Source organism: Balaenoptera borealis (genome assembly GCF_965194805.1).
Source record: "Balaenoptera borealis genome assembly, chromosome: 2".
Lineage (NCBI taxonomy): Eukaryota > Metazoa > Chordata > Mammalia > Artiodactyla > Balaenopteridae > Balaenoptera > Balaenoptera borealis.
In genome coordinates, this window is record NC_138867.1 from 10358939 (window position 1) to 10385852 (window position 26914).

At 37.2% G+C, this 26914-nt stretch overlaps 1 protein-coding gene across 1 annotated transcript in view; it reads right to left on the bottom strand.

The window, feature by feature from the left end:
- The window catches only part of CTNND2 (catenin delta 2), a 942908-nt gene that overhangs the window by 423257 nt on the left and 492737 nt on the right, over positions 1-26914 (bottom strand). Inside the window, 2 exon segments of the mRNA XM_082382599.1 lie at positions 15116-15232; positions 16163-16197. Coding sequence (XP_082238725.1) covers positions 15116-15232; positions 16163-16197 — 152 coding nt within the window.

Consider the following 26914-nt stretch of genomic DNA (forward strand, 5'->3'; position numbering starts at 1 on the left):
GAATGAAAAGAAGTACAGAAGAGTGTAAGTATACTACTATTTTCTACTGTGTGTGTTTGAGAGGGAACTGGGATAAGTAGAGTGAGTTGGGTGGAGGAGGGGGGACGTGGCATGACAAGTTTTCTCATGTTATCTTAAACATAGTACAAAGTCACTTCTTCTTTGAAGGAGGGTAATTATATACACATGGATTATGGTATAATCATTATCCCATCCTTAATCTGCCTCTTTGGCTATTTTAGACAATAGTATAATTTCTAATAAGTGTATGCAAACTTCAAGTTCCTTACTTGTTTCTTTCTAAGGACAGAACATGGCTTTTTATTTCAAATGAGACTGCAGATTTGACATGACATGGGCCATTTTTTTTGCGGGAAAATAACATGTCTTCTCTTAATACTCATAGGTTCACATAATCTTTGCCTTCAAGACCCTACGCTTCCCTCTAATTCCCTGATGGAATGTCTAAACAATGCAAAAATAGTTTTTCATCATCAGATATTGGATAATAAGTCAATTAGCTAAAACAGGTAAGACTTGGTATTTCAGAATCTATACAGTTTCTGGAAAAAAGTCAAGCAAGGAAATAAAACCATTTCCATCCAGTCCCAATTTCATCATGAAGGGCATAACAAAAGTACAGTTGTAATCCTTTTTCTTGCAATTTAGAAAACAGAGTCCCAAGAAAATAGTATATACCAGATGGTGAAGTTTGCGATAGCTTGCAAGAAATCATTTAATCCATACTAATGGTATAATAGGGCTAATCACCAGAATATAATGCATCTATGGGGAGTGCAATCAGAGTTTCATTCTGGATACCAAGAACGTATTTTCCCCACTGCTGCTGTCGAAACTGTCAGGCATGGAGACGGGGTCAAGGGGTGGTCTCTGATGCCCAGGCCATGGGCAGGCTGAGATGTGGGAGAGCCTCTGGAAGGGAAGAGGGACCAATGATGGGGCAGAGGCAGATGGGAACTGACTGCAAAACGGAGGAGGATGAGGTAGGTACTGGGACGAAAGTGATGAACTGTAGCCAAGGGCTTTCCCCCCTGGTCCCTACCCTCCTTCCTGAAGGTCACTGCTCAGTGGAGGGGAGTGAGTCACGGCAGAATAAGAGAGGACCTTTAAGGTTAGTGGTCAGCATTCTACCTGCCAATGGGCAGCTTCCCACTGAGACTTCTTTGGCTATTTCTTTCAGGACAGTCCACCCTGACGCAATGGTTTGCACTGGCCATGTCCCCTCCTCTACGATAATGCATCTCCAGGGCAATGAAAGTTGAAACAGATACAATAGCGCAAAGACTTTTGGAGATGTCAATAAAATGGAAAAAAATCTTTAGTGTCATATAAATAATTTAACAATCTATAAAGCAAAAACATTGCATGCCCTGGTTATTTGCCTTTTTAAAGAGATGATATGACTTTGCTCTGATGAACTTGCATATGTAGCTAGCAAGTCAAACAAACTTGTCAGTTCTGAATAGATTCATAAAATAGTCTCTAGAAGCCTACAAATGCTCTCCAGGCAGGATCTAAAGGTGGCACTTGAGAGTCCCATTTTTGTTTTTTTTTTTTTAACATCTTTATTGGAGTATAATTGCTTTACAATGGTGTGTTAGTTTCTGCTTTATAACAAAGTGAATCAGCTATACATATACATATGTCCCCATATCTCCTCCCTCTTGCGTCTCCCTCCCACCCTCTCTAATTCCACCCCTCTAGGTGGACACAAAGCACCGAGCTGATATCCCTGTGCTATGCGGCTGCTTCCCACTAGCTGTCTATTTTACATTTGGTAGTGTATATATGTCCATGCCACTCTCTCACTTCATCCCAGCTTACCCTTCCCCCTCCCCTTATCCTCAAGTCCATTCTCTACGTCAGCATCTTTATTCCTGTCCTGCCCCTAGGTTCTTCAGAAACATTTTTTTTTTTTTTAGATTCCATATATATGTGTTAGCATATGGTATTTGTTTTTCTCTTTCTGACTTACTTCACTCTGTATGACAGCCTCTAGGTCCATCCACCTCACTACAAATAGTCCCATTTTGAAGCAATTTCAATCAAAAATATGATTTATGTGCTCCTGAAATATGCATCATGAAATAATCAAATCTGTGCATCTTTTATAGAATCAGTTGTGTATTTGATTAATACTCCATGAAAACAAACCAAGATTCTCTGTCTCATTACTTTGTTCACACATGTCAAGTACGGAACCAAGATGTACTTTGACAAAGGTAATTGCGACAATAAGCAATATATCATAATATTACAACCCTGACATAGCACCTGGCAAGGACAAAGCAGCCAGGACAATAGCCAAGACACCACATGCATTTTAGAATGATTTTCCCATTGCTTACTAGGTTTCAAATGAATGGCATTTATTCACTCCAATTTTAGAGAGCACAGATATACGAGAATATGAAAAAGGTTAAAATTATAGGACAATTCTTAATTACTTTATAATAAAAGTAAAACTTACATGTAACTAACTCTTGATTAGCTTTGCTAACATTACTGTGCCTTGGGGTAGAAAATACAATTTTCCAGAGATTTCAAAAACATTTAGTTTTGGGCTTTAAATGATGATTTTTTTTTTTCTCAAGAACTTAGGACTTTCCATCAAGTCTTGTTTGGGCTAGAGGTAAAATTAGGCTGTATTCCTGAGGACATGAAGTATATCCACCACTGGGGGATGGGGACAATGTAAGAGGATTTCTTGGGATGCTCGGTGGGGACAGGAAGAGACTGGGATTTAAAATTCCACCTAGGGAAATGGAATGTTGCCTTTAGTGTAATTAATTGCTCCAGAAGAAACTTCAACTATGAGTAACAGTCGATCACCATGTCCTATTAGGTCACCAAAAGCAGAGGCCACCCTCTCGCATGTATGCTTCCAGGACATTGACCTAAGAGGTCACAGGTGACTTCTTTGACCTTTCTGGACCTTCTCCATCTCGGGACAGTCCTCAAAGCTAAGCCCAGGAGTCCTATTCAAAATATCTCAGCCCTGGGGGCTAGGAAGGAGAGGGGAAACTGTTTACTGATGAATTGATAGAAGTCAAAAGAGTATGTGCCCCTGATCTGCTCAAGACACACTAGTTCAGGGACTTCCCTGGTGGTCCAGTGGTTAAGGACTCCGCGCTTCCAAGGCAGGGGGCATTGGTTCGATCCCTGGTTGGGGAATTAAGATCCCACACTCTGCATGGTGTGGACAAAAAAAAAAAAAAAAAAAAAGACACACTAGTTCCAAATGGACAGAGGGGAGAAATTCCAAAGGAACTACAGAGTTGAGGGACATGGGACCCACCACTGATCCTTGGAGAGCATCTTAGTGTCATACCAATATCTTAATATGTCTTCAAATATCAATATATGAATTGACTAAAGACCACCTAACAACTCGTGAAAAAAATGCCCTGTATCTTTGCCATTATTCTGAGAAGTGTAAACAGGAGTGTGGAGAGGTTAAGCGGTCAGCCAGTGTCGTACACTCCGTAAAATGAAGATGAGACCCTATTCTCGTCTTCCACCTTCAGCTCTGGGAGTTGTGGTTGGTTAACCACAAACTGTGTTTTTGTTAACATCAAAGCATATTGAAGTCATATACACACATCAACATTTTAAGGTTGAAAAATTCTTTCATCAGTTTATTTGCGGGAGAGATCTTCATGCCTCAGATTGTGGTACTGTTTCCCCAAAAAACCTCTCCTTAGAGATTCCAGGTGTTGGCTGGAGGAAGTCTGCTGTCCTCCAGGAGTAGGGCAGAAGTCAACCTCAGCAGATGGAAAGGCTGAAGTGTTCATTTCTTGTATAAAAATTCAAACTCACTTATAGGTTGTATTAACATACACTAAAACATATAGTCAGTTTCTCCTTAAATTAACTAGATAGTTTAGAGTTTTCCTGATTATGTGCACTCATTATCTTTACATGGATTTAAAAAAGACTTCATTTGGAATTGCTTATTCTTGTCTCCTTTAGCTAAATATTGGTCCCAGAAAACTGTAAACCTTAATTAAATTACATACTTTGCAATAACAAAGAAAAGGTCAGAGGTCTACAAAGTGGCATTCCCAAGTCATTATTTGGGTCACAATCATGCCGGTTGGAGCAGGTGTGTGTTGGAAAAAAATCCAGGACTGGAACTCAGCAGACCTGGTGGACTCTAGTCCATTTCCACGTTTATGAAAGCATAGATGATGAGGAGGAGGAGGAAGAAGAAGAAGATGATGATGATGAAGATGATGAAGATGAGGATGAAGAAGAAGAAGAAGATGATGATGATGATGATGAAAATCATGATGAGGATATCAATACCAGCTCACCTTTCCTGAGTGCTAAGTTCCAGGAACTGTCCTGAGCAGTTTACATCTATTAACCCCTGGAATCTTAACAAGATCCCAATAAACGTGCCGTTATCCCCCTTTATGATGACAGAGCTGAAGGTCCCAATGACTGAGACCACACACACAGACGCCTGGTGCAAGCAAGGCAGTCTGGCTTCAGAGTGTGTGTTCTTTCCACGCTTCATTATTCGTTCTCTAAAATTTCAATATCTACAAATTTGAGTACCTAATGAGATAATGGATGTGAAAGTGCTTGGAAAAATATAAACTGCTACACAAATGTCGGTTATTAGTATTATTATCTAATTATCTAATTACTGAGCCACATGATCTGAGAATAAAACCCTGATTGGAATTTGTCCTGAAAACCTTATTATAGTACTGTCCCATATATCAGTGTTTTCTTTCAACAGCCTGTGAGCTTTCATTCTGCAAAGGAGACATACAAGGCATAGATCATTAAAATGGCTTGCAATTAAAACCAAACCAAATAAAACCTAGTGTCAGAGCCAAGAGATGGGGAAGAGAAAGTTCTCTCTTAGCCTGAAATTCCCGTCTTTATCAACCTCAAAACATTCTCAAACTTCAAGTGCTGTTTAAATGTCACCTCCTCCATGCAGCCTGCCCTGATGCCTGATTGCCCTGGGGAAATTAACCCTACCCCCATCATGCTACCTTATCACTCTGCACAGACCAGACTCTGAGGAATTTCAACAGAGACATGTGTACAGTATTACACAGAAGGAGAGTAATAGGATAAAAACAGGGAGTCTGAACATTTATGTGAAGGCAGCAGGACTCTGGGATTAGATACTTGGAGACACTAGAGGCCAGGGATTTCCTGGAGTGCAGAGAAAGGAAACCGGTAATAATGGAGGAAACCTGAACTGCGGTAGTGGCCACGGTAGGAAGGAAGAGACAGTGCACATTTAAGAGGCATTCTTTTTAAAAAGCTCATCGGTACTTGGGGACTAAGTAGACAGGAAGGGAAGGACCCGAAAGGACTGGACACTCTTCAGCTGATCTCTAGCAGGATCTCGCTGACACTGCAGTAGGTGCTGGGGAGATTCCCACAGTGCAGAGTAAGTCCTTCTAGAAAGCCGAGCAGACAAGACAGCACTCTTAGGGTCAGGTGCACACCTTCTGTTTCTACAAGTTTTAAGGTGATTTATTGGCAGTTGCTAATTCTGGTCTGCTTCAGTTGAACATCTGTCCCAGAACTCAACAAATATTCACTAAAGGAGTATGAAAAAAGCAAAAACTCTCCTCACATGTCATTCCAAGGGAAGGATTAGCAAGAGACATATGTTGGGGACCCCGTGTTTTGGGGAAGGACAGGCTTAATCTTAAAATTACAGAGTTGTTGGAGATGGTGGGAGTTCACATAGTTAGAAAGGGAGTCTGGGCTTGATTTTAATACTGGCTCTAACAGACCTGACTCTCTTTCTAGATCTTAAATAATTTCCAAGATCAAAGTTTGGTTATATGTTAGTGAAATTTTAGGACAGAGATGTAATTATCCAAGTCATCAGTGGTGGCAGCTGAAGCCACAAGAAGAAGACAAGGTCTCTAAGTGGTAACTAAGATATCAATTTAATTCCGAGGGATTATTTTACCATCAAAAGAGTTATTGACAAGAATGCACTGAAATAAACAGCTATGAGATCTAGGCAATGTCTCGCATAGGCGCTCAATGAATGTTTTGTTAGGTTGTTAATTCAGGATAATCAGGAATAATAAACACACAAGTTGAGACAGACAAATTCAGGACTGAATAAGTGACAAAGGCAGCTTTGTTTAGATTTCCGTTTGTCAGGAAGTTTAGAAACATTCTTTACTTACTCTTAGGTTAAACTGACTCTTTCAAAATAATATAAAATCTTATCTTTACGTAGACCATGAAAAATAAAGCCAATATGATTCACACACATCGATAACCGTCAGAGAATTTGCATTCATTTCCACCCTCTTGTTATCCAATCTTTGTGGAAGGCTAAGAATAATTTGAAGGTTAAGTATTATTTTATTTTAAATGAGAATAAATTCTTAGAGCAGCAACACATAAAAAGAAAGGGGAAATCTTTTAGTGGAAAATGTTGAGTAAGAAGAAAGGAAATAGATAGTGGAAATTATATATATATACGTGTGTATATATATATATATATACACACACACACACACACACACACACACACACAAAAGGGCTATTATAAATTCCAAAATCAATGAGAAAAATTGTCAATTATTTGTAAGGTGATTGAACTGATTTAAATCAAGCTTAAAGCATTTTAGTCATATCTAACTACAAGTTAACTCTACAGCGTAAAAGTACTGACTTTTGCTTAAGTTGCACTATTAATCGGTTTCATTCATAGCAGCAGTTTCTTCTTTATGGGCTCTGGATGAACTTGCCAATTTACAAACCCACTTGGAATAAGAGGTAGTTAGTAGTGATAAACTAGTTGTTTTCTCCTGATCTTCACTAGTAACTTGAAAAGATCATAGGTAGGAGTTTCACTAACCTAAAATCTACCATCCCTAAAATTAACTGAGGGCAAAAGGTCGAGCGGCCCATTTATGTAAGAAAGCTCAGGGCTGATGTGGTTGTTCCGTAGGCAGATGTGTTCTTAAACTTGATTTCTAAGTCTCTTTCTTCAGAATATCAGTTTCATCTATCAGCTCCTTTCAGTGTATAATGCTTTAGTAAAAGTGAGAACTTTAATGGTCCCAAGAATACGGAAGTACTCATTTAGTTTTGTTATTTTTTTTAAAATTTATTTATTTATTTATTTATTTTTGGCTGTGGGGTCTTCGTTTCTGTGCGCGGGCTTTCTCTAGTTGCGGTGAGCGGGGGCCACTCTTCATCGCGGTGTGCGGGCCTCTCACTATCGTGGCCTCTCTTGTCTGGAGCACGGGCTCCAGACGCGCAGGCTCAGTAGTTGTGGCTCACGGGCCCAGCTGCTCCGCGGCATGTGGGATCTTCCCAGACCAGGGCTCGAACCCGTGTCCCCTGCATTGGCAGGCAGATTCTCAACCACTGCGCCACCAGGGAAGCCCACTCATTTGGTTTTTAAACTGATTTAGATTCAGTCAATGCTACTGGCCTAACTAGTCTGCTTTTTCAAGTTTGACTACTTTATGTGAAATAACCAAAGATGGGTAAAGCTTTCACACTAAATACAATAACTCAGTTTCTTTACATCTGTATACAATGGAGGGAAATGAGCAAAATGACATTTATCACAAAAAATAAACTTCAAATATAAAACTTTGGTTTAAAATGTACAGCTCAAGAATTTTATTGTGCATGGGATTTTTACATCATGTTCTAATCATAGAATGGTATTTTTATAGCTTGCTCTAGTCCCCAACTATTTCCTTGAACAGTTTTGTCTTTGGATTATTTACCATTTAAAAAAATTAATGTAGCACAAAATGAGGAAAAGCATTACATATATTTCTTTATAAATTAACCGTCTAAAGATAATAGATTCATATTTCTCACTATCAATAACTGAAAAGAAATAGAAAACTAATACAAATCAGTTTAGGAGAAAACAAAATTTAAAAGCTAAATTCTGAAAACATTACAATGTATTTATGGAATTACACTAGCTTAAAGAACCAGTTTTTGATTTGCCGCAAATCACAGACTTTTCCCTAGATGCCTGCATGGTTTGCTCACACATTTATTCAGGTCCCTGATCAAGTATCTTCTCACAGAGGATGACTTCCTGGCCCTTTGATCATTCTCTCGAAACTAGAGTGGTTTTGGGACTTCCCTGGTGGTCCAGTGGTTAAGATGGCGCTTCCACTGCAGGGGGTACGGGTTCAATCCCCGGTCGGGGAACTAAGACCCCACATGCCCCAAAGAGCTTTTATTTACCATATGAGTGACACAGAATACTATTTACGATACTAAAACTGGGAAGCGTTTAAAAGAGAAGGCTGCGTGCATCACACACTTTCCGTGAGCCGTCAGAGCGATGATGCTTTCAAGTGCCACGTAGCACTCGGGAAGCTTCACTGAACACTCATCATGTGTGACTCTCAGTCTTTTGTTGTTGTTGTTTAATTTATTTTATTGAAGTAGAGTTGATTTACAATGTTGCGTTAACTTCTGCTGTACAGCAACGTGATTCATTTATACATATATACACGTTCTTTTTCATATTCTTTCCCATTATGGTTTATCACAGGGTAATGAATACAGGTCCCTGTGCTATACAGTAGGACCCTGTTGTTTATCCATCCTATATATAGTAGTTTGCATCTGCTAACCCCAAACTCCCAATCCATCCCTCTCCCACCGCACCCCCCCCACCCGCCCTTGGCAACCACAAGTCTGTTCTCTACGTGACTCTCATTCTCACTCTCTCTCATTGTGTGAGAATGAGCATGGAAGGGCAAAGAGCATCATGGGATTACTGTGAAAATGGGTGCCTTTGCAGCCCCCCTTGAAAGGTCCTCAAGGACCCCCAGGAATCCCAAGTGCACTCTGGGAAACACTGCCCTACTCTACCCCGCACTGGCTTTGTCATTGCTGGAGGCAACTACCTACCTACCTGACTTTACAGTATTTAGAGTGCTTGATTTCAGCCTTTTTTGCCTAGAATGTAAATGTCACAAGGGCAGAGATTCTCTGTGCTACTGTTAATAAGTGCTTAATACAGACGTTTAAAAAAAGAATGTAACACCTACCTGTGTCTATAGTGATACAATAAAAAGCCAGTATGTTAAGATTTGATTTTATCAGTTGCTGTTGAAGTGACTTATTGCTTGATCAGTGGCAGTTTTAATGTTGTTTTAACTTCTGGGGGAATCCTATATGACATCTCCATAAGGTATTACCAGGAGGCCCCTCCCTCCACTGCGCCCCGGGGAAAAGTCTGCTTCATCTGACTTTCTCACCAGAGCTTTCTGCCTCTTTACTTTTCCTCGCTTCCACCAGCTTTCATCTGACCCTCATATTTGTGTGCTGGGCACCTATAGTGCCTTGACAATTTCAAAACCCAATTATATTTTCATTAAAAATTTCCCCAGGCTCTAAACTCTGTGCTTGATTCCAGGAGACCCGGATAACACAGATAAGAATGATGTTTTTAGTGAGAAATTTACATTGTTTTCTCTTGCTTAGGGAATGGATAAGGAGCACTTGGTATTTTACATCTTTGCACATCAGTGGTGGAAGCTGAAGCCACAAGAACAAGACAAGGTCTCAATTCCGAGGTCTGCCTCTGAGCTGGTGACCTCTTTGGAGAAGGTATAGCATGCTTCTTAAATGTCTATGTGAAAGAAGGAAATTTAAGAGAAAGAAGTGAACATTAGCTGAAAAACAGGTGGAGAGAAAATCTGGAGGGAAAGATAATGATAGCTCCCTGGAGGATATCGCTACAGCCTGTGTGCTACCCGGGTGATTTCCCTCACCTTTTGCTCACACCTTCCACTGCTAACTTCCCATTGGCTCTATAACGCCAAAGGCAGTGGAGGAGGTGGGTGTGAGAGAATTTGGAAAGGAAACAAAAGGACACATGTAGCATCAGACAACTTTAGGCTTCAACCATGACAAACTTCTGCAGAGGAGACTCTCGTGTTTGTATTTCAAACATTTGGACCAAAGGGCATATGATGAAGTAATTTCACAAGAAATGAACAATTCAAGGATGTACTCAACTAACTTGAAAAAATGCATGTCCAGGAAAGGACTTGGGGTCTCCAGAGCCCAGGTGACAGTCGACAACCACTGGTAGAGTGAGGGGAACAGTAGGACTTGAATCCAGGTCTTATGGTTCCAAGGGCGGGATGGGCTACCTTGAACCCCTACCCAGAGGCTCTCCATCCCATCGGGTCTAACTGAGGACCTAGTTTCCACCATAACAGCTTATCAATATTGTGAGCCACATTATGTATATATCTATTATTTTGATTATTCTAATTATTATAAAAATCTTATACTCTTAAACCACTTCTGAATCCTTTGTTGCCATGCTTGCCAAGAGTTATGAAAATATTCACTTCACAAGGATGTCTCTTACCTTTGTTATTATTACATAAGAATATATGGGATAATATTTTATAGCATTTTAATAACCTGATCTCTCAACAATTTTCTCACCGCATAGAATTAAGTATATTCACAGTAATTAAATGAAAATGACAGACTGTAAATCAAGAGTAAGTAATATATTCCAGTCTGTCAAACTACATATGATTATTCTATTTGGATTTTACCTGCTCAGAATGGTAACTTACATGATTGATTCTTGATTTCTTGAATATATTCTGATTTGAGAACTCAATAACACTCCTTTCTTTGCCATAATACTCAGAATATCTTAAGTTCCTAAGATTTCCTTCCTACTGAATGCTGGGATTTTCTAGGATATGGTGGAATTTCAATTTGTCCAGCTGCTATAGAAAAATAATTGCTATTTCAAAATAAAATAATTAAACAAATTAACAATCTCTATAAACATATAGGCCCTTTTCCCCCAAGTTGTCCATTCTCTTTCTGATTTCGACTGACAAATACTTTCATTAATTTTTGGCTGAGATATAATGACCCTTATTTCTGAGTTTGTGTCTCCAAGGATGCATGGAATAAATACGGTACTTGGTCCATGGCAGTTTAAGTCAAGCTGTATATTATATGAGAGGCTAATGGCCCTGAGCTTCTGTCAATAACTTTTTTTTCCCCAGTAAAGCAGCAGCAATTCTGGTGACTCGGTGACACGTATTTATTAGAACTGAAATTACACAGCTGGCAGTCACAAAATAGTGGTGGGGTGGCAGAGGTTGTACACATGATTTACATACTGTTTACGATAGCACTTTGTAAAAAATGCGAAGTGTTGGAAAACACTGATAACTGTAGGGCACTACAGTCTGTATACTAGAGCAGTTATTGCTTGCCTTAGGGTCAAGAAGATGGGTTTACTAAGATTCAAATTTTATTTTAAACAGATCTTGGAAAGAAGAATAACAAAAGCTTTTAAACAACAAATTACATACTATGTGCTTAGGGGCTGAGACTGGTTGCCACTGTAGTAATGTTTCAAGCTGGTTTTAGACTGTATTTCGTGTTGTTTTAGTCTCTTTCGGGTTAGGACTCAGACACTGGCTCTCAAGGGCAGCGCGCCAGGTCCAATTTAGCATCAGCTCTTTCATGTCTGTTCTAGCTAATGAGTCCATTGATTGAATCATCACACAAACAAGGGACGAGCAGAATCTCATGGGCCTGTGCTAATTATATGAAACATGTCACAGAGCCATTACATATTATATGTGTTATGTTTATAGAAATATAAACATGTATATTGTTCTAGTATTGAGTAGAAGGTTGTGCTGGTTATTCTCTTTGCTGCACATATTCATTCTCTACCCTTCTCCCCACAGAGACTGTATCACAAGGGTCACTTGGCACTTGGTTTACGACTGGACTTGGCCAGTGAGAGGCATGAGGAGGGCATCAGAGGTTAGAGGAGAGAGAGGCCAGGATATTTATTTCTCTGCTCCCGCCAGCCTCGCCTCTTGACCCTGCTGGCACTAGTCCCTCGATTTTTCCTTCGGGACTAAGGGTGGCAAGGGTTTCCATCAGTTGCTACCCCCTGAGTACCTCTGCAGGCATTGATTGCTCCCTGAATCTTGCTCACTTCTTTGTAAATCGCCCCCTAATTAAATTCTCTTCAGTTAGACTTTTTTTGAGTAGACTCTTATTTCCCATCTGGACCCTGATGCAAATACAAACAGCAATTAGGATTTTTATTTTATGATAGTCTAAGTACTTAAAATTAGCAATAATTGATCCCCCAAATGATAGCTGTCTACTCAATATTTTTAAATTAACTTCCTAAACTTTATTCAATTCGTTCAGTCTCAAACTGACTCTGAAAATGTTAAGAACAAACATTTCATAAGAACACGAATATTCCACATTTCACTGTGGTTCAGATCTTCTGGTATAAAATTTTCAAGTGGCACTTTCATCACCTGTGTTTTCTGTCTGTTTGTTCGTTTTTTGATTTTGCTTTGTATCTTTTCCTATCTTCAAACAAGGAAGCAGGGCCTTCCAAAAAAGAATAATTAACTAAAATCCTAGGAGTCTTCAAAAAGATAATTCACTACCTAATAACATAAACTAAGTAATATTTCTGAAAACCAACCAATTCAGCAGTTAGCAAATATATTTCAAAAAAAATCTTACTGGAGTATTTAAATTTCCCATAATAAAGATACATCTTTTGTAGACAGTGTTTGAAAACATTCTGCAGAAATACGAAAGTGAACGCTAAAAGTTCTTTCCACTTCTCCTGGGTGTAGCAGAGTGTCTCAATTCAGAAATTCAGGATTATTAGTTGACTTAAAGTTTGTTTTTGAAGTTCATATACTTATCCTTTCTATTATTTTATTTATTTATCTCTTTTAGTATTCATTTATTTATTTCTTCTACTATTTTTTATATTACTTTGTCTCTGCATTGCTTCTAGTATTTCCATCTTCCTAGCTTCTTTTGGTTTATTTAACTCTTTTTAAGGTGTCCCAATAATGAATACACATCTCTTTACTTTGTCTTTTATTTTTAATAATAAAATTATGATTTCCTCTGAGTGCAGTTTTACCATACACTTACGCTTTCATTATAAAATGTTGCTGTTCTATTTGCTTTGTACATAGTATGGAATTTTCTTTTTGCTTCCGTTTTGATTCACAGTAGCCAAAAGTATGTCTCTTAATTTTAATGTGATTATATGTTTGCTTAGCATTTTATTATTTACTTTTAATTGTACTGAATTATCATCAAAGAATGTGGCCTTTCTACCCTTTTTAATTTTTAGGATTGTCTTTTCAGTCCATCAGCTGATCAATTTTTTTAAATTTTCCTTGGACATATATAGCAAGTGTTTATTATTATTCAAAAAAATTTTTAAATTTATTTAATGCATTGATTTGTTAATTATTTATTCCAACTTTCTGTGGCTTTTTCTTTTAGTAGTCAGTCTGATTTTGAGAAATGTTCACAATATTTTTCATCACCTTCTTTCATTTTTAATAATTTTTAATATTCAGATGCTATTTTGTTTGGCACATACATATTCACCAGATTTTACCACATAATTATAAGTTAAAATATTTTCACTGTATAATTCCTTTTTGACCCTGTTTAGTGCTTCTGCATTAAATTCCACTTCACCTCACATTATTCTTCCCAATCCCACTCCTTGTGTTCATTGTATTTGCTGTCACTACTTTGTCAATTCCTTTAATTTCAACATTTATTTCATTAATATAAGTGTGTATATTAAACATAACATCACTATTTTATTTTCGTTTACTGCAAATTTGAATTTTCATTCTTTTCAGAGAATTCAGTCCTTACATATAGTGCTAGATTGATATACTTGATTTATCACTTCTATTTTAATTTGCTTCATAAGTTACTCTTTTCTTCCTTCTTTTTTCTGTACTTTCTATGAATAAAAGGTTATCCCCCTCCTAAAATCATAATAAAATATATTTCTCTGTTATTCTATAAAAAATAAGATAGCCAATATCATCCTCCCCAGACACATTATTTTATCTCTGCTTTCCTTACTCTATAATAAAATGAGTACATGTGCCTCAAATATTAATTAAATATAGTTCTAACTACAACTACCCCTACAAAAGAAATATATTTATAGACTTTGAGAAAAAAGAGGTAACAATCTTACATTTTAAAATATAAAACGCAGAGAACAAGTATAATACAAATCATGCATCTTACTTTAGGAGTTTTATTAAGGGGATGCATATGGTTAAAATAAATCTGGATATTCATGATGATGTTACCCTAAGAGTCGTGGTATTATAAAGACCATAGAGAAATGAACTAATATATAAATTAAATGGTTTTGAGATCACTATGCTATCTTACTCTTATATCTTTCTTTTATATAGCAAACCTTGATGGGTATTCAAGGAAATTTTATTTTTTTAAATTAAGGAATAAAATGCTCCACTGATTTCTCATGTAGAAATTATCAGGGTAATGTACATTTTAATGATTTAATTTTTAGCTTTTTGTGGGATTTTATTAAAATAGGTCAAGAGAATTTTATAATTTATTAAAGTGAGGCTCATTTCAATTCATAGAACTTTAATTTCAAAGCCTCAGCTACTCTGTTTGAAAAATATGTAATTAAGTAAAAGAAAGAAATCTTTAAATATTCTATTGAGATTAATATAGCCATGCAAGATAGCTAAACATAGAAATAGAAGGAGTTATTGCATAGTACTATAGCATGGTACTAAATAGTACTGCATATATTACATCATTTTTTTCTATTTTGTTATATAATTGCTCTACCGTTTAAGATCTCTACCAACAATAATCTGTATGAGTAAAGCATTGATAGTTAACTTTAAAGCAGACACTGTGTTGATTAAACAACTAAATGATGAGTTCATACAATGTGCTACTCTAGATGCCAAAAAGGATATCAGAGAATTGGTGAGGATCACCAATATGTCAATAATTGGTGAGAAATCTAGATGATAATTACTGACTTAAGAGAGTTTCTAATCAAATGTGAATTAGTGTGGGGTAATGTCAGAAGGAAGTAGGTGAGAGAGGAGTGAAATGGATAAAACAAGTATAAACACATCTTGAAGTCCTATTAGATATGACTCATGATATTAATTATAATAATATTATAATATTAATGACATAATGATCCTATATTTTAATTGTCTTCAAGCTTAACTGTCACTTGACTTACTTTCACTTGTTGAATAGTCTTGTGGGTCAAGTATTCCTGATTCCTGCAGTGATCTAATACAGGAGTCCACCAATTCAAGACCTGTTGTGAGCTCATCTTCGATATCTTTTTGACCATCTGAAATATAATATTTTAAAGACATGAACAAATACATGGTAATGTCAATATTAAAGCTTAAGACTATCATTTAATAATCAAAAATATCCTAACCAAAGATATTATCTTTTTGAAATTCTCATTAGATATCACATTGTAACCCTTGGTCAACCACCATTAAAAACCAAGGCCAGCCAAGTCTATGTATCCATGAAGAACATAAAGTTCCTAGGGAATTGGGAGAACTTAACTCCCACGAAATCTTGAGCTATCAGAACTTCATCTAATTTTAGTGTCATGTGTTGTCATATTCATTTTCAAAAGTCTCTTCCTAAAGTTCACAAGAAAATTAATCAATAGAGATATATGTAGCAGTAAGTATAAATGCTCCTCAAGAAGCTGTACTTTCAATCTAAATGTCCATCAACAGAAGAATGGATAAAGAAGATGTGGTGCGTATATATATCCAATGGAATATTACTCAGCCATTAAAAAGAGTGAAATAATGCCATTTGCAGCAACATGGATGGACCTAGAGATGATCGTACTAAGTGACGTAAGTCAAAGAGAGAAAGGCAAATACCATATGATATCACTTGTGTGTGGAACCTAAAATATGATACAAATGAATTTATTTGCAAAACAGAAAACAGACTCACAGATATAGAAAACAAACTCATGGTTACCAAAGGGGAAAGGGGGTAGGGGATGGATAAATTAGGAGTTTGGGATTAGCAGATACAAACTACTTTATGTAAAATAGATAAACAACAAGGACCTACTGTATAGCACAGGGAAATATATCGAATACCTTGTAATAAACCATAATGGAAAGGAATATGAAAAAGAATATATATATATGTATATGTGAATCACTTTGCTGTATACCAGGAACTAACATAAAACTGTAAATCAACTATACTTCAATAAAAAAAAGAAGCTGTACCTTACCTTGTGATTGCCAGTGAAACTGCTCTTCTGCTGAACTATAAAAGAGAGAATACATAGGTATAATGAATCGGTTAGGAACAAAAGAACTCTAGACGATAAGACACAAAGGCACATGAGGGTAGTAATGGTGGCTCCATGGAACTCCCTTTAATTTCTGACTGAGAAAAGGGATCCCATTTTGACACGATCTTAACTTTAATATGTTTGATGTATACCTCTTCTGAATCACAGGTATTATAGCATGTTATAAATGGACATCGTTCAGTAATTTTCAGAAGAACAGCTCATTTTTTACAAATCCCAACATATCATACTTATTCCTTACAATAATTTCTACATACATGCAGTTCTATTCAGCTTTAGTCATTTTAAAATACAAATCTGAATAGTTTCATGTAGACTTTTTAAGGTATTCTAATAAAGAAATAACTTTCTCCATTTTCATTATAAAGAGATAAAATAAATCTATACCTTCTTCTAGACATATCATATAAGGAGTTCCTTTCAGCTGCTTATTATATTTTAAATTAAGTAATATAAAATTATAACACTTTACACCAATTGAATATACAGTTCCCAAATTCTCACTTTATAAGTACATCTTATAAAATGACCCAGGTAGAAAGGGTTGCTCATCTAAATGATATGCCAAAGATACTGTGCAGATTGTAACGATGTAGGCACATAAATTTATTCTGAATGATTTATTAAAATATATAAATAAATTTAAAATTTCTAAATATGAACAGCTCTTTCATTATATATGCAAATAGTTCCAGCATACCCTTTTTTAATATGTCAATAATTTGTGAGAAATCTAGATGCCAATTACTCACAGGTATCATTTTGAGAATGACTTTCTACCCTTATTTCACTAGATCTTTTACTCTGATCAAGCAGCTTCTATGAATAGCTCATCAGTTTCACAACAGCAAGTAGCTTTTAGAACTTTAATCTGTACCTTAGAGATGGCTTCTGAATACATTTGCTGGGGGAAAAGGAAATTCTGGTATAAATCAGCATTCAGAATAGCCATGATTGATATACATGAATATAAGAGTAGTCCCTTAAGAGACATATGACTTTTTTAGGCTATCTTTCTCCTCAGCCAATCCATTTTAGCAAAGTGGAAAATGGTTTTGCAATGATGAGAGCTATAGACAATTGATACATGAAATGATAACATTACAAATTCAGTCCAATGCAACTTCTTGCTTCAAAAAGATGTAGCATGATAGAGTAGTAACGTCTAACTGCAAAGTTTAACACTTAAAAACAGAAATGTAATCCTATAATTAATATTTTAAAAATTACAAAGCATGTTCACTTAGTAAGTGGCATTTAATATAGGGGTGGAAAATGCTTTCATAATTGTAGTGAGTTGAATGGTGCCCTTCCCCCACAAAAGATATGTCCACACCAAATCCCTAGAAATTGTGAATGGTTACTTATTGGAAAAGGGTTTTTACAGATGTAATTAAGTTAAAGATCTTCAGATAAGATCATCCTAAATCCAATGACAAGTGTCCTTAAAAAAGATCCTTAGAGGAGAAAGATGCAGAGGAGAAGGTCAGAGGCAGAGGCAGAGACTGGATTTATGCATCTATAAGCCAAGGAATATCTGGAGCCAGCAGAACCTGGAAGAGTTAAGAAAAACTCCTCCCCTTTAGCCTTCCTAGGGGACATAGCCCTGTCAACAGAACTTGATTTTGAACTTCTGGACTCCCAAACTGTGAAATAATAAATGTCTTTTATTTTAAGCCACTCAGTTGTAGTAATTTGTTATGGCAGCCCAAGGAAGCCCATACAGTTATTTCTCTGATACAATAAAAATGTTCTCATGCTATATCCTTCAAGATTTACTACTATCTCTATGTTACTACATTCCTTTTACCAGTTCAGTCCTTTGTTGAGTACTTACTGTATACCAAGGCTCTGCTAATTCACAACAATCACTAACATCTTTTGGTAGATGGGGAATAACTGGCTTATTGATGTTAAATAACTTGACCACACACATCATAAGGAACTCAGCAGGGATTTAAACTAATCTGTCCAACCCCAAAAGTCATAGAACAGAGCTGGAGTAATCACTCTCCCTGTCTTCAGACTATACTACAAAGCTCTAGTAATCAAAAGAGTATGGTACTGGCACAAAAACAGACACATTGATCAATGGAATAGAATAAAGAGTCCAGAAATAAACCCACACACTTATGGTCAATTAATCTATGACAAACGAGGCAAGAATATACAATGGAGAGAAGATAGCCTCTTCAGTAAGTGATGCTGGAAAAATTGGACAGCTACATGTAAAAGAATGAAATTAGAACATTCTCTATCATCATATACAAAGATAAACTCAAACTGGATTAAGACCAGATACTATAAAACTCATAGAGAAAAACGTAGGCAGAACACTCTTTGACATAAATCTCAGCAATATTTTTTTATTGGATCCATATCCTAAAGCAAAGGAAAAAAAAGTAAAAATAAACTAATGGGACCTCATTAAACTTAAAAGCTTTTCCACAGCAAAGGAAACCATCGACAAAATGACAACACAACCTACTGAATGGGAGAAGGTATTTGCAAATGATATGACCAAAAAGGGCTTAATTCCAAAATATACAAATAGCTCATACTACTCGATATCAAAAAAATAAACAACCCAATTAAAAAATGGGCAGAAGAACTGAATAGACATTTTTTTCAAAGAGGAAATGCAGATGGCCACCAGGCACATGAAAAGATGCTCAATATTGCTAGTCATCAGGGAAATGCAAATCAAAACCGCAATGAGATATCACCTCACACCTGTCAGAATGGCTTTCATCAAAAAGAACGCTAATAACAGATGTTGGCAAGGATGTGGAATAAAGGGAACCCTTGTACACTGTTGGTGGGAATGTAAATTGCTGCAGTCACTGTGGAAAACAGTATGGAGGTTTCTCAAAAAACTAAAAACAGAACTACATATGACCCAGCAATTCCACTCCTGGGTATATATCCAAAAAACACCTTACTATTTTGAAAAGATAGTGCACGCCAATGTTCATAGCAGCACTGTTTACAATTGCCAAGCTATGGAAGCAACTGAGGTGTCCATCAACAGATGAATGGATAAAGAAGATGTGATATATAATGGAATACTACTCAGCAATACAAAAGAAGGAAATTTTGCCATTTGCAGCAACATGGATGGATTTAGAGGGCATTATGCTAAATGAAATAAGTCAGACAGAGAAAGACAAATACTGTATAATATCACTTGTAGGTGGAATTAAAAAAAAAAACCCAACAAGAGAATAAAACAGGAAAAAAGCAGACTCACAGGTGTAGAAGACAAACTAGTGGTTACCAGTGGGGAGAGGGAAGAAGGGAGTGGTAAGAAAGGGGTAGAGGGAAAAAAGGGTTATTATGGAATTATATAAAATCATGTGTCTGAAACTTTTGAAAATTGTAAAGCACCACAGAATTTAAAGAATCCTCCATTCAATGAAAACAAGAAAAAAGGCATGGAGGGAAACACACTTGTTACTTCCCACTTGAAACAATAAGAATGTCCAAGTCACTGGAAGCTTCTCCCATGTCTCATCAAAGCCCCGTTCTCTTCTCCTTCCAGGCACACTGAAGAGCACACTTCCCTGCCCCCTTGCATGTAGATGGGGGCATGTGCCACCTCCTGCCCCAAGCACAGAAGGGCAGGGACGTGATCGCCATGCTCTCGCTTGTCAAGCCCTGAGTTGAGGTGGGTCTCTGAGTAACCGTGCGAAGGGAAGATTTCCGCCAACCCAGAGAAGACACAACGCCAGTGAGAAATAAACCACTGTTTTACTGAAACTCTGAAGTTGGAGGGTTGTTTGTTTTGGTAGAATAAATGTCACACTGACTAATACAGAAATGTACCATTATTTGAGTTCATAAGGCATTTTCTACTTCTCCATCTTTCATTTCCACAGTTTAGAGCTGGAAGACAATGTATCGGGTCACCCTAGCACAAACAAGGTGGTGCCACCACTTTCACGCATCCTTTGAGATTTATCCACTCATCCACCATAATGGGTGATTTTATATACAGAGCTACACATCACACTGTTAAATAATATTTACTTTTTGTTCGTCTCTTTCAAAAGTGTTTCGATTTTATGTGCAACAGAAACAAGAAGGAATATTTTTTATTAAAATTGAAAAAATACCACCGACACTGAATATGAAACTATGCTCTCAAAGCATGGGCACCCTCCTTTTGAGTAGACAAAGAGCAGTAATCACTTAAATGGTTTCCTGATTCCTTTAGCACAGTTAAAATGCATTAGAAGTATGACTGATCACAGAAAATAGAAGTCCCAAGAGAAACTGGGTTTAGATTTTATTTCCTCTAAGTGCACACTTTACTCTCTCTGTTAGGGGATTCTATACAACTGCATATTTTGTGCACTTGATTCTTTTTCTTAAAGACTGCTCTAAGGTGGATGCTTTTATAAAAAGCAAACTCTTTATTCATTCGATAAACACAAATTATGCCTATGTCTCAGACACTCTTATTTCAGGTGTTTAGGAATTACTCGTGGCTTTCTCCCAATTATATCATTCAATTTAATATAACATAAAAGTCATTTCTGAGGTTGCTGTAACTTCCACTCATGTTCAATTTCAGGAAATAAAGTTTGCTTTCACTACTGAAATTCTATTTCTTTAAATAGAAATAGTTCCTAAAGAATTAAAATTAATAAAAATGTAGATGTAATTTAGTCTATACTTAAACATAACTTTGTATAAGTTTCAGAACTCAGTTATTATGAGAAAAAAAAATATTTATAACAAAAACTATCATAAGTAACATTTACCTTTTAAACATACACATAATATACACGTAAGACTGGTAGTGCTAGGAAAGAAATTTTTTTTTTTTAAGCAAAAAAGAAATTTATTGGAAGGATTTCTGGGACCTCACAAAACTGACAAGAAAGCTGAAACACCAACCACGAAAAATGTGCAAGAGTGAAGAGGTCAGGCAGCTGAAAGCACAGCCGAGGTCAGGCTCCAGGAGCAGCATGAATGGGAAACCACTTGGTTCTGCTGCTACCACCCTAAAAATCTCCAACTGTTTCAGGTTCTTTGCATCACCAGGTCAAGCTTCAAGTCCCAGGTGGAGGCATCCAGCTGACTAAACTTAAAACATCCCCACAGCCAGGGAGAAGGAAAGAGAAGACATCCTCTTTTCAGTTTTTTTTTTTTTTTTTTTTTTTAATGGGAAGTAGAATCCTGCCACTCACTTAATTTGTGACTTATTTCAAGTAACAGAAGTGTTCATATGCCAGGTAACCCTCCTCCATTTTGGAATAGTAGACCAATTTCCACTTGGTAATCAGGATCAATTATGCCAGCTAACACCATAATTCCCTCCTTTGCCTGTTGAGCCAGAGGCATGAGGAATCTGAAGTTCCTGAGCGGCGGCTTTCACTTCCAGTTCAGTGGAATCATGGTTATATTAGCAGGTGGAAACATTCTTCCTTCTAGAATTAAAACCTGAGAAAATAGAGAGTAAACCACGTGGGAGCCTCCAGAAAAGGAAGATTCCGTGCTGCTGTTTAAGAAAAAAATATCCTGGATAAAAGTTGTCAGTGTGGGACGAAGTGAGAGAGTGGCATGGACATATATACACTACCGAATGTAAAATAGATAGCTAGTGGGAAGCAGCCGCATAGCACAGGGAGATCAGCTCGGTGCTTTGTGTCCACCTAGAGGGGTGGGATAGGGAGGGTGGGAGAAAGACGCAAGAGGGAGGGGATATGGGGACACATGTATACAGGTGGCTGATTCACTTCGTTGTGCAGCGGAGACCAGCACAGAATTGTGGGGCAATTACACTCCGATAAAAATGTTAAAAAAAAAAAAAGTCGGCAGCCCCTCTCCTCAGATGTCAGGGCACAGACAGGAAACACTCTTTTCCTGCAGATGTGGCCACACGCAGGCACTTGTCCCAAAGCCACTGTGGTACCCAGGAACGAATTTTTAAAACAATATATCACAAGCAAAAATCCTAGTAGCTAATGCATAGATAGCTCTCACATTACAACAGGCAATATTCTAACTGATTTATAGTTAATCTTCATGACAAAACTTTTGAGAGAGGTGATATTTTCCCATTTTATTGATAATGAAACTAAAGTAAAAAGTGCTCAAGGAAGTTGCTGGAGATCCCACAGCCAGCAAATAATGAAGCCAGGATTGTGACCCTGGCCATCTGGTTCTAGAGGCCACATTCTGAACTAATATTCTATTCACACACTTGGCTCAAAAATTGAACTCCTATGCAATTAAAAACGAAAACATAAACATAAACACCAGAAGCCAAGTTGAAAAAACAAGCCACATCCTGAGAGAAGATATTTGCAATGCATACAGCTTACAAAGGGTTAGTTTCCAGAACAAATAAATAACTCCTACAAATCAATGAAATAGAGATTAAACGATCAGATAGAAGAGAGGTCAACAAATATATGTAAAGCGGTTGCAGAGCAGAAAAATCAGGAATGTATGGTCACCAAACACATTAAAAGATACTCAACCCTATTAGGAATTGAAAGAATAGAAACAGAAAGATGCCTCTTTACACTCCTTAGGCTGTAAAACAATTAGAAAGTCTGACTCTACTAAGTGTTGAAGAGGAGATGAGGAAATATGAACTCTCATACGTTGTATGTGGGAGAGTAAATTAGTGAAACACTGGGGTGAGCTATCAGTCAATACCTGATAATGTTTTATGAGCAAATGCCCAATCATCCAGTAATTCTGCTTCTAGGTAGAGCCTCGAGAAAAACCTGTGCACCTGTGCCCAGGAGACTTGTACAAGACTGTTCATGCCTCTATCTTGGCAGTAGCAAAACAAGAGAAATAACCTAAGTGATCAGCAATAGGAGAATGGATAAATATAATAATATGATTCCATATCATATATGACATAATATGGAATAAACACTATTTGGCAAGTAAAACAAATTAGCCAGATACACAATATATCAACATGGGTCAGGCTCAAAAGCAAAATAAGAGTGGAAAATGTAAATTGCACATAGGACGTGTACTGCAGGACTCCAATTACGAAAATACTTAAAACACTGACTAAATAATACTGTGTATATATACAAACACACGCACACACATATATGTGTGTGAGACAGATCAAACAAACATGGATTAAAAAGATACACCCAAATTCATGATGGTGGTGGCCTCTGGGGGAGAACAGAGAGAAAAAAGTCTAAGGAGGGGCAAAAAGGGAATTTCACTTTAATCTCTATGTTTTTATGTTATGAAAAATGAGGGAAAATGTTAACACTACTTTAAGAATGTCTCTGATGCTTGAAATAGGGAAATCACGAATCTGACATTTAGTAACACGTTTAGTTAAATGCTTTCATAAAACCTTGTCATTCAATTCTACATCATATTCTCATCATTGTGGGAGTCACTCATAGTTGAAACTCAAATGATACAAAACAATTCTGAAATTTATAAGTATAAATAATAGAGGAAAAATAATGGTTTTGAATATAATTACTTTTTTCCTCTATTTTGCACATGAGAAAAATGACAGCATCACTTTTACTGTGGTTCAAGTTTGACATAGCTTGAACATTTCAAGTAAGCAAACAATAACTTTCAAGTTCTGAGGGCATGAGGTGGGGGGAAAAACTAGTTTAAACCAAAGAATAAACTTTGAGTTCCTCGAGAAGTGACTTTCACCCTCATCATTTTTAGCATGATAGTCTCCTTATCCACCTCTGGGCCATTTCAAACAAACAAACAAACGAACAAACAAACAAATAAATAAATAAGAAAGTTCAGAGAGCTTTCTTAACATCAGGAAAAGGCACAAAGCAAACCATTACTACAGCTACTCTGCCTGTTATGAACCTGCTCGAATACATTTTCTTATTTTCTTTTTCAACTTTTTGATGTCCAAGGCATCAATCTCTGCACTGTATCGTGTGGCATAGTACAGCTCACAATATCGTTCAAAATGAAATAAAGGAAAGAAACTATGAGTTTTTGGTTAGTTGGCTTTCAAGTTAAGCAATGTACCTAAAACATAAGCCAGAGAAACTACTGTGAAGTAAATTGTTTCCAAACTGATGTTCGATTCTCAGGTCACAGGAACAAAGGGCCTTATACTTATGATGTCCATATGACCTGAAACTGTATTATGACATAAAGTCTTTTTTGGTATATGGCTTTTGCATGCAGCCATATCACAAAAATAGGCATTGGTGGCAAAATCAAATGACCGTGGTCAAGTCTCGAATACCATGGAAATAAAACATATTTAGAAAAAATAGTGAGAAGTGGTACCCCTGGAGCTTTGTTTAGGCTGCTGTTGCCCTTGCACTTTAGTGCTCTGTATCCAACCCTTATCAGTTTGGTTGGTGAGTAACCGTGCTTCCCCCAGAACTTTCTGCAGAGCTGACTTCCTTTCAGTCTACTGCCTTGTAGTCTCTATAAGTATCTGTGATATATTCCCAAATGAAGGTCATAATATCTCCACTGTGCAATTAGAATGTTTATTTCTTTCTTAAGTCACACATCTTCTACCTGCTTTAACTATTTTCATCAACATGTAATTTTACAGCTATTATGATCATGTTTACAGGGATACAGTGGGTAGTCATAGGACCACAAAGCTCCCAAACTAGGAGGCTGTGTGCATGGTGTCCAGGTGTGTGGGCTCAAAGGCCAGACTCCCTCCAGCTCTGTCCTATATAGGACACATCTGGCAAGTTACTTAAACTCTCTGGGCCTAAATAGAGACATTTTGAGGCTTAAAGAAATTAGTTAATATCAAGTGATTTATGTATTAAGTGATCAGGACCCGGCACATGTTGACTAAGTATGCAACTGTGTCTTATTTTATTATATATTGTTAAAATGGTTTCTATGCTTATAGATTCTGGCTTATTCTAATCTATTTCATCCTTTAGTGTACACTGCAGGCACTGTGGGAGGGTCAAAATGGGGACAGACATGGGGAAGAAATGGGAACAGGGGACATTAAGGAAATACCCAGGAATGCTGTGACCATGCCTAGGCTCTCGGTCACAGCGAGTCCTGGAGAAAATGTAAAACAACGTCACCACAAACCCTAGGTGAGTGCTCACCATGACTTTGGGCTTGCAGACAGAGAGACACGGTGACAGCTCCCCATGTTGTGGCATTCCCATGGGGGATGGGACAGTAAGCACACAGAGCAGGAAGGACCATTCAGGAAGAGGTGTGTTCAGGAACTACTGCACACAGGTCCATGGGACCTTGAGCACATCACTTACTCCGAGTCTCAGTTCCCTTATTTGTAAAATGGGGCTATTACTAGAAATTTCCCCATAGGGATCTTGTATTTTTTTAATTTAATTTAATTATTTTAAACTTTTTAATTTTATATTGGAGTATAGTTGATTAACAATGTTGTGTTAGTTTCAGGTGTACAGCAAAGCGATTCAGTTATACATATACATATATCTATTCTTTTTCAGATGCTTTTCCCACTTAGGTTATTACGTAGCATTGAGTAGGATCTTGTAAAAGTTAAGTGTGTAATGTATGTAAAACCCATAAAACAGTGCTGGGAACATAGGAGCGATTAAAAACAAAGTAAGCAGAGGGCAGAGTCAAGATGGCATACTAGGAGGACGTGGAATTCACGTTTCCGCAAAACTAGGGCACCTACCAGGCACGGATGGGGTACCAGGGATACCTAAGGGGACACGAGGAACACCCAGAGACCAGCTGTTTCAATTACAGTTTTATTTTTCCTACTATATTTTTTATCTTTCTAATTTTATTTTATTTTTTATTCCTTGATACTGTACTCCTCATTTTTTTTCTTTCTTTTTTTTTTTTAACTGCTCCATGAATCTTGTGGGATCTTGGTTCCCAGGCCAGAAGTCAGGCCCAAGCTCCTGTGGTGGGAGCTCCAAGTCCAAACTGCTGGACTAATAGAGAACCTCAGGCCCCAGGGAATATTAATCAGAGTGAGGCCTCCCAGAGTTCCTCATCTCAGCACTAAAAGCCGGCTCTATCCAACCGCCTGCAAACTCCAGTGCTGGATGTCTCAGGCCAAACAACCAGTAAGACAGGAACAGAGCACCACCCATCAAAAAAACAAAAAAATATTGAAACGACAAAAAAATATGTTACAGACGAAGGAGCAAGGAAAAAACCTACAAGACCAAATAAATGAAGATGAAATAGGCAACCTACCTGAACAAGAATTCAGAGTAATGATAGTAAAGATGATCCAAAATCTCAGAAACAGAATGGAGAAAATACAAGCAACATTTAAAAAGGATCTAGAAGAACTAGGGAGCAAACAAACAGTGGTGAACAACACAATTACTGAAATCAAAAATACTCTAGAAGGAATCAATAGCAGAAAAACTAAGGCAGAAGAACGGATAAATGAGCTGGAAGATAAAATGGTGGAAATAACTGCCAGGGTGCAAAATAAAGAAAAAAGAATGAAAAGAATGGAGGACACTCTCAGAGACCTATGGGACAACGTTAAAAGCACCAATATTCGAATTATAGGGGACCCAGAAGAGAAAAGAAAGGGTCTGAGAAAATATTTGAAGAGATTATAGTTGAAAACTTCCCTAACATGGGAAAGGAAATAGTCAATCAAGTCAAGGAAGTACAGAGAGTCCCATACAGGATAAATCCAGGGAGAAACACAGCAAGTCACATAATAATCAA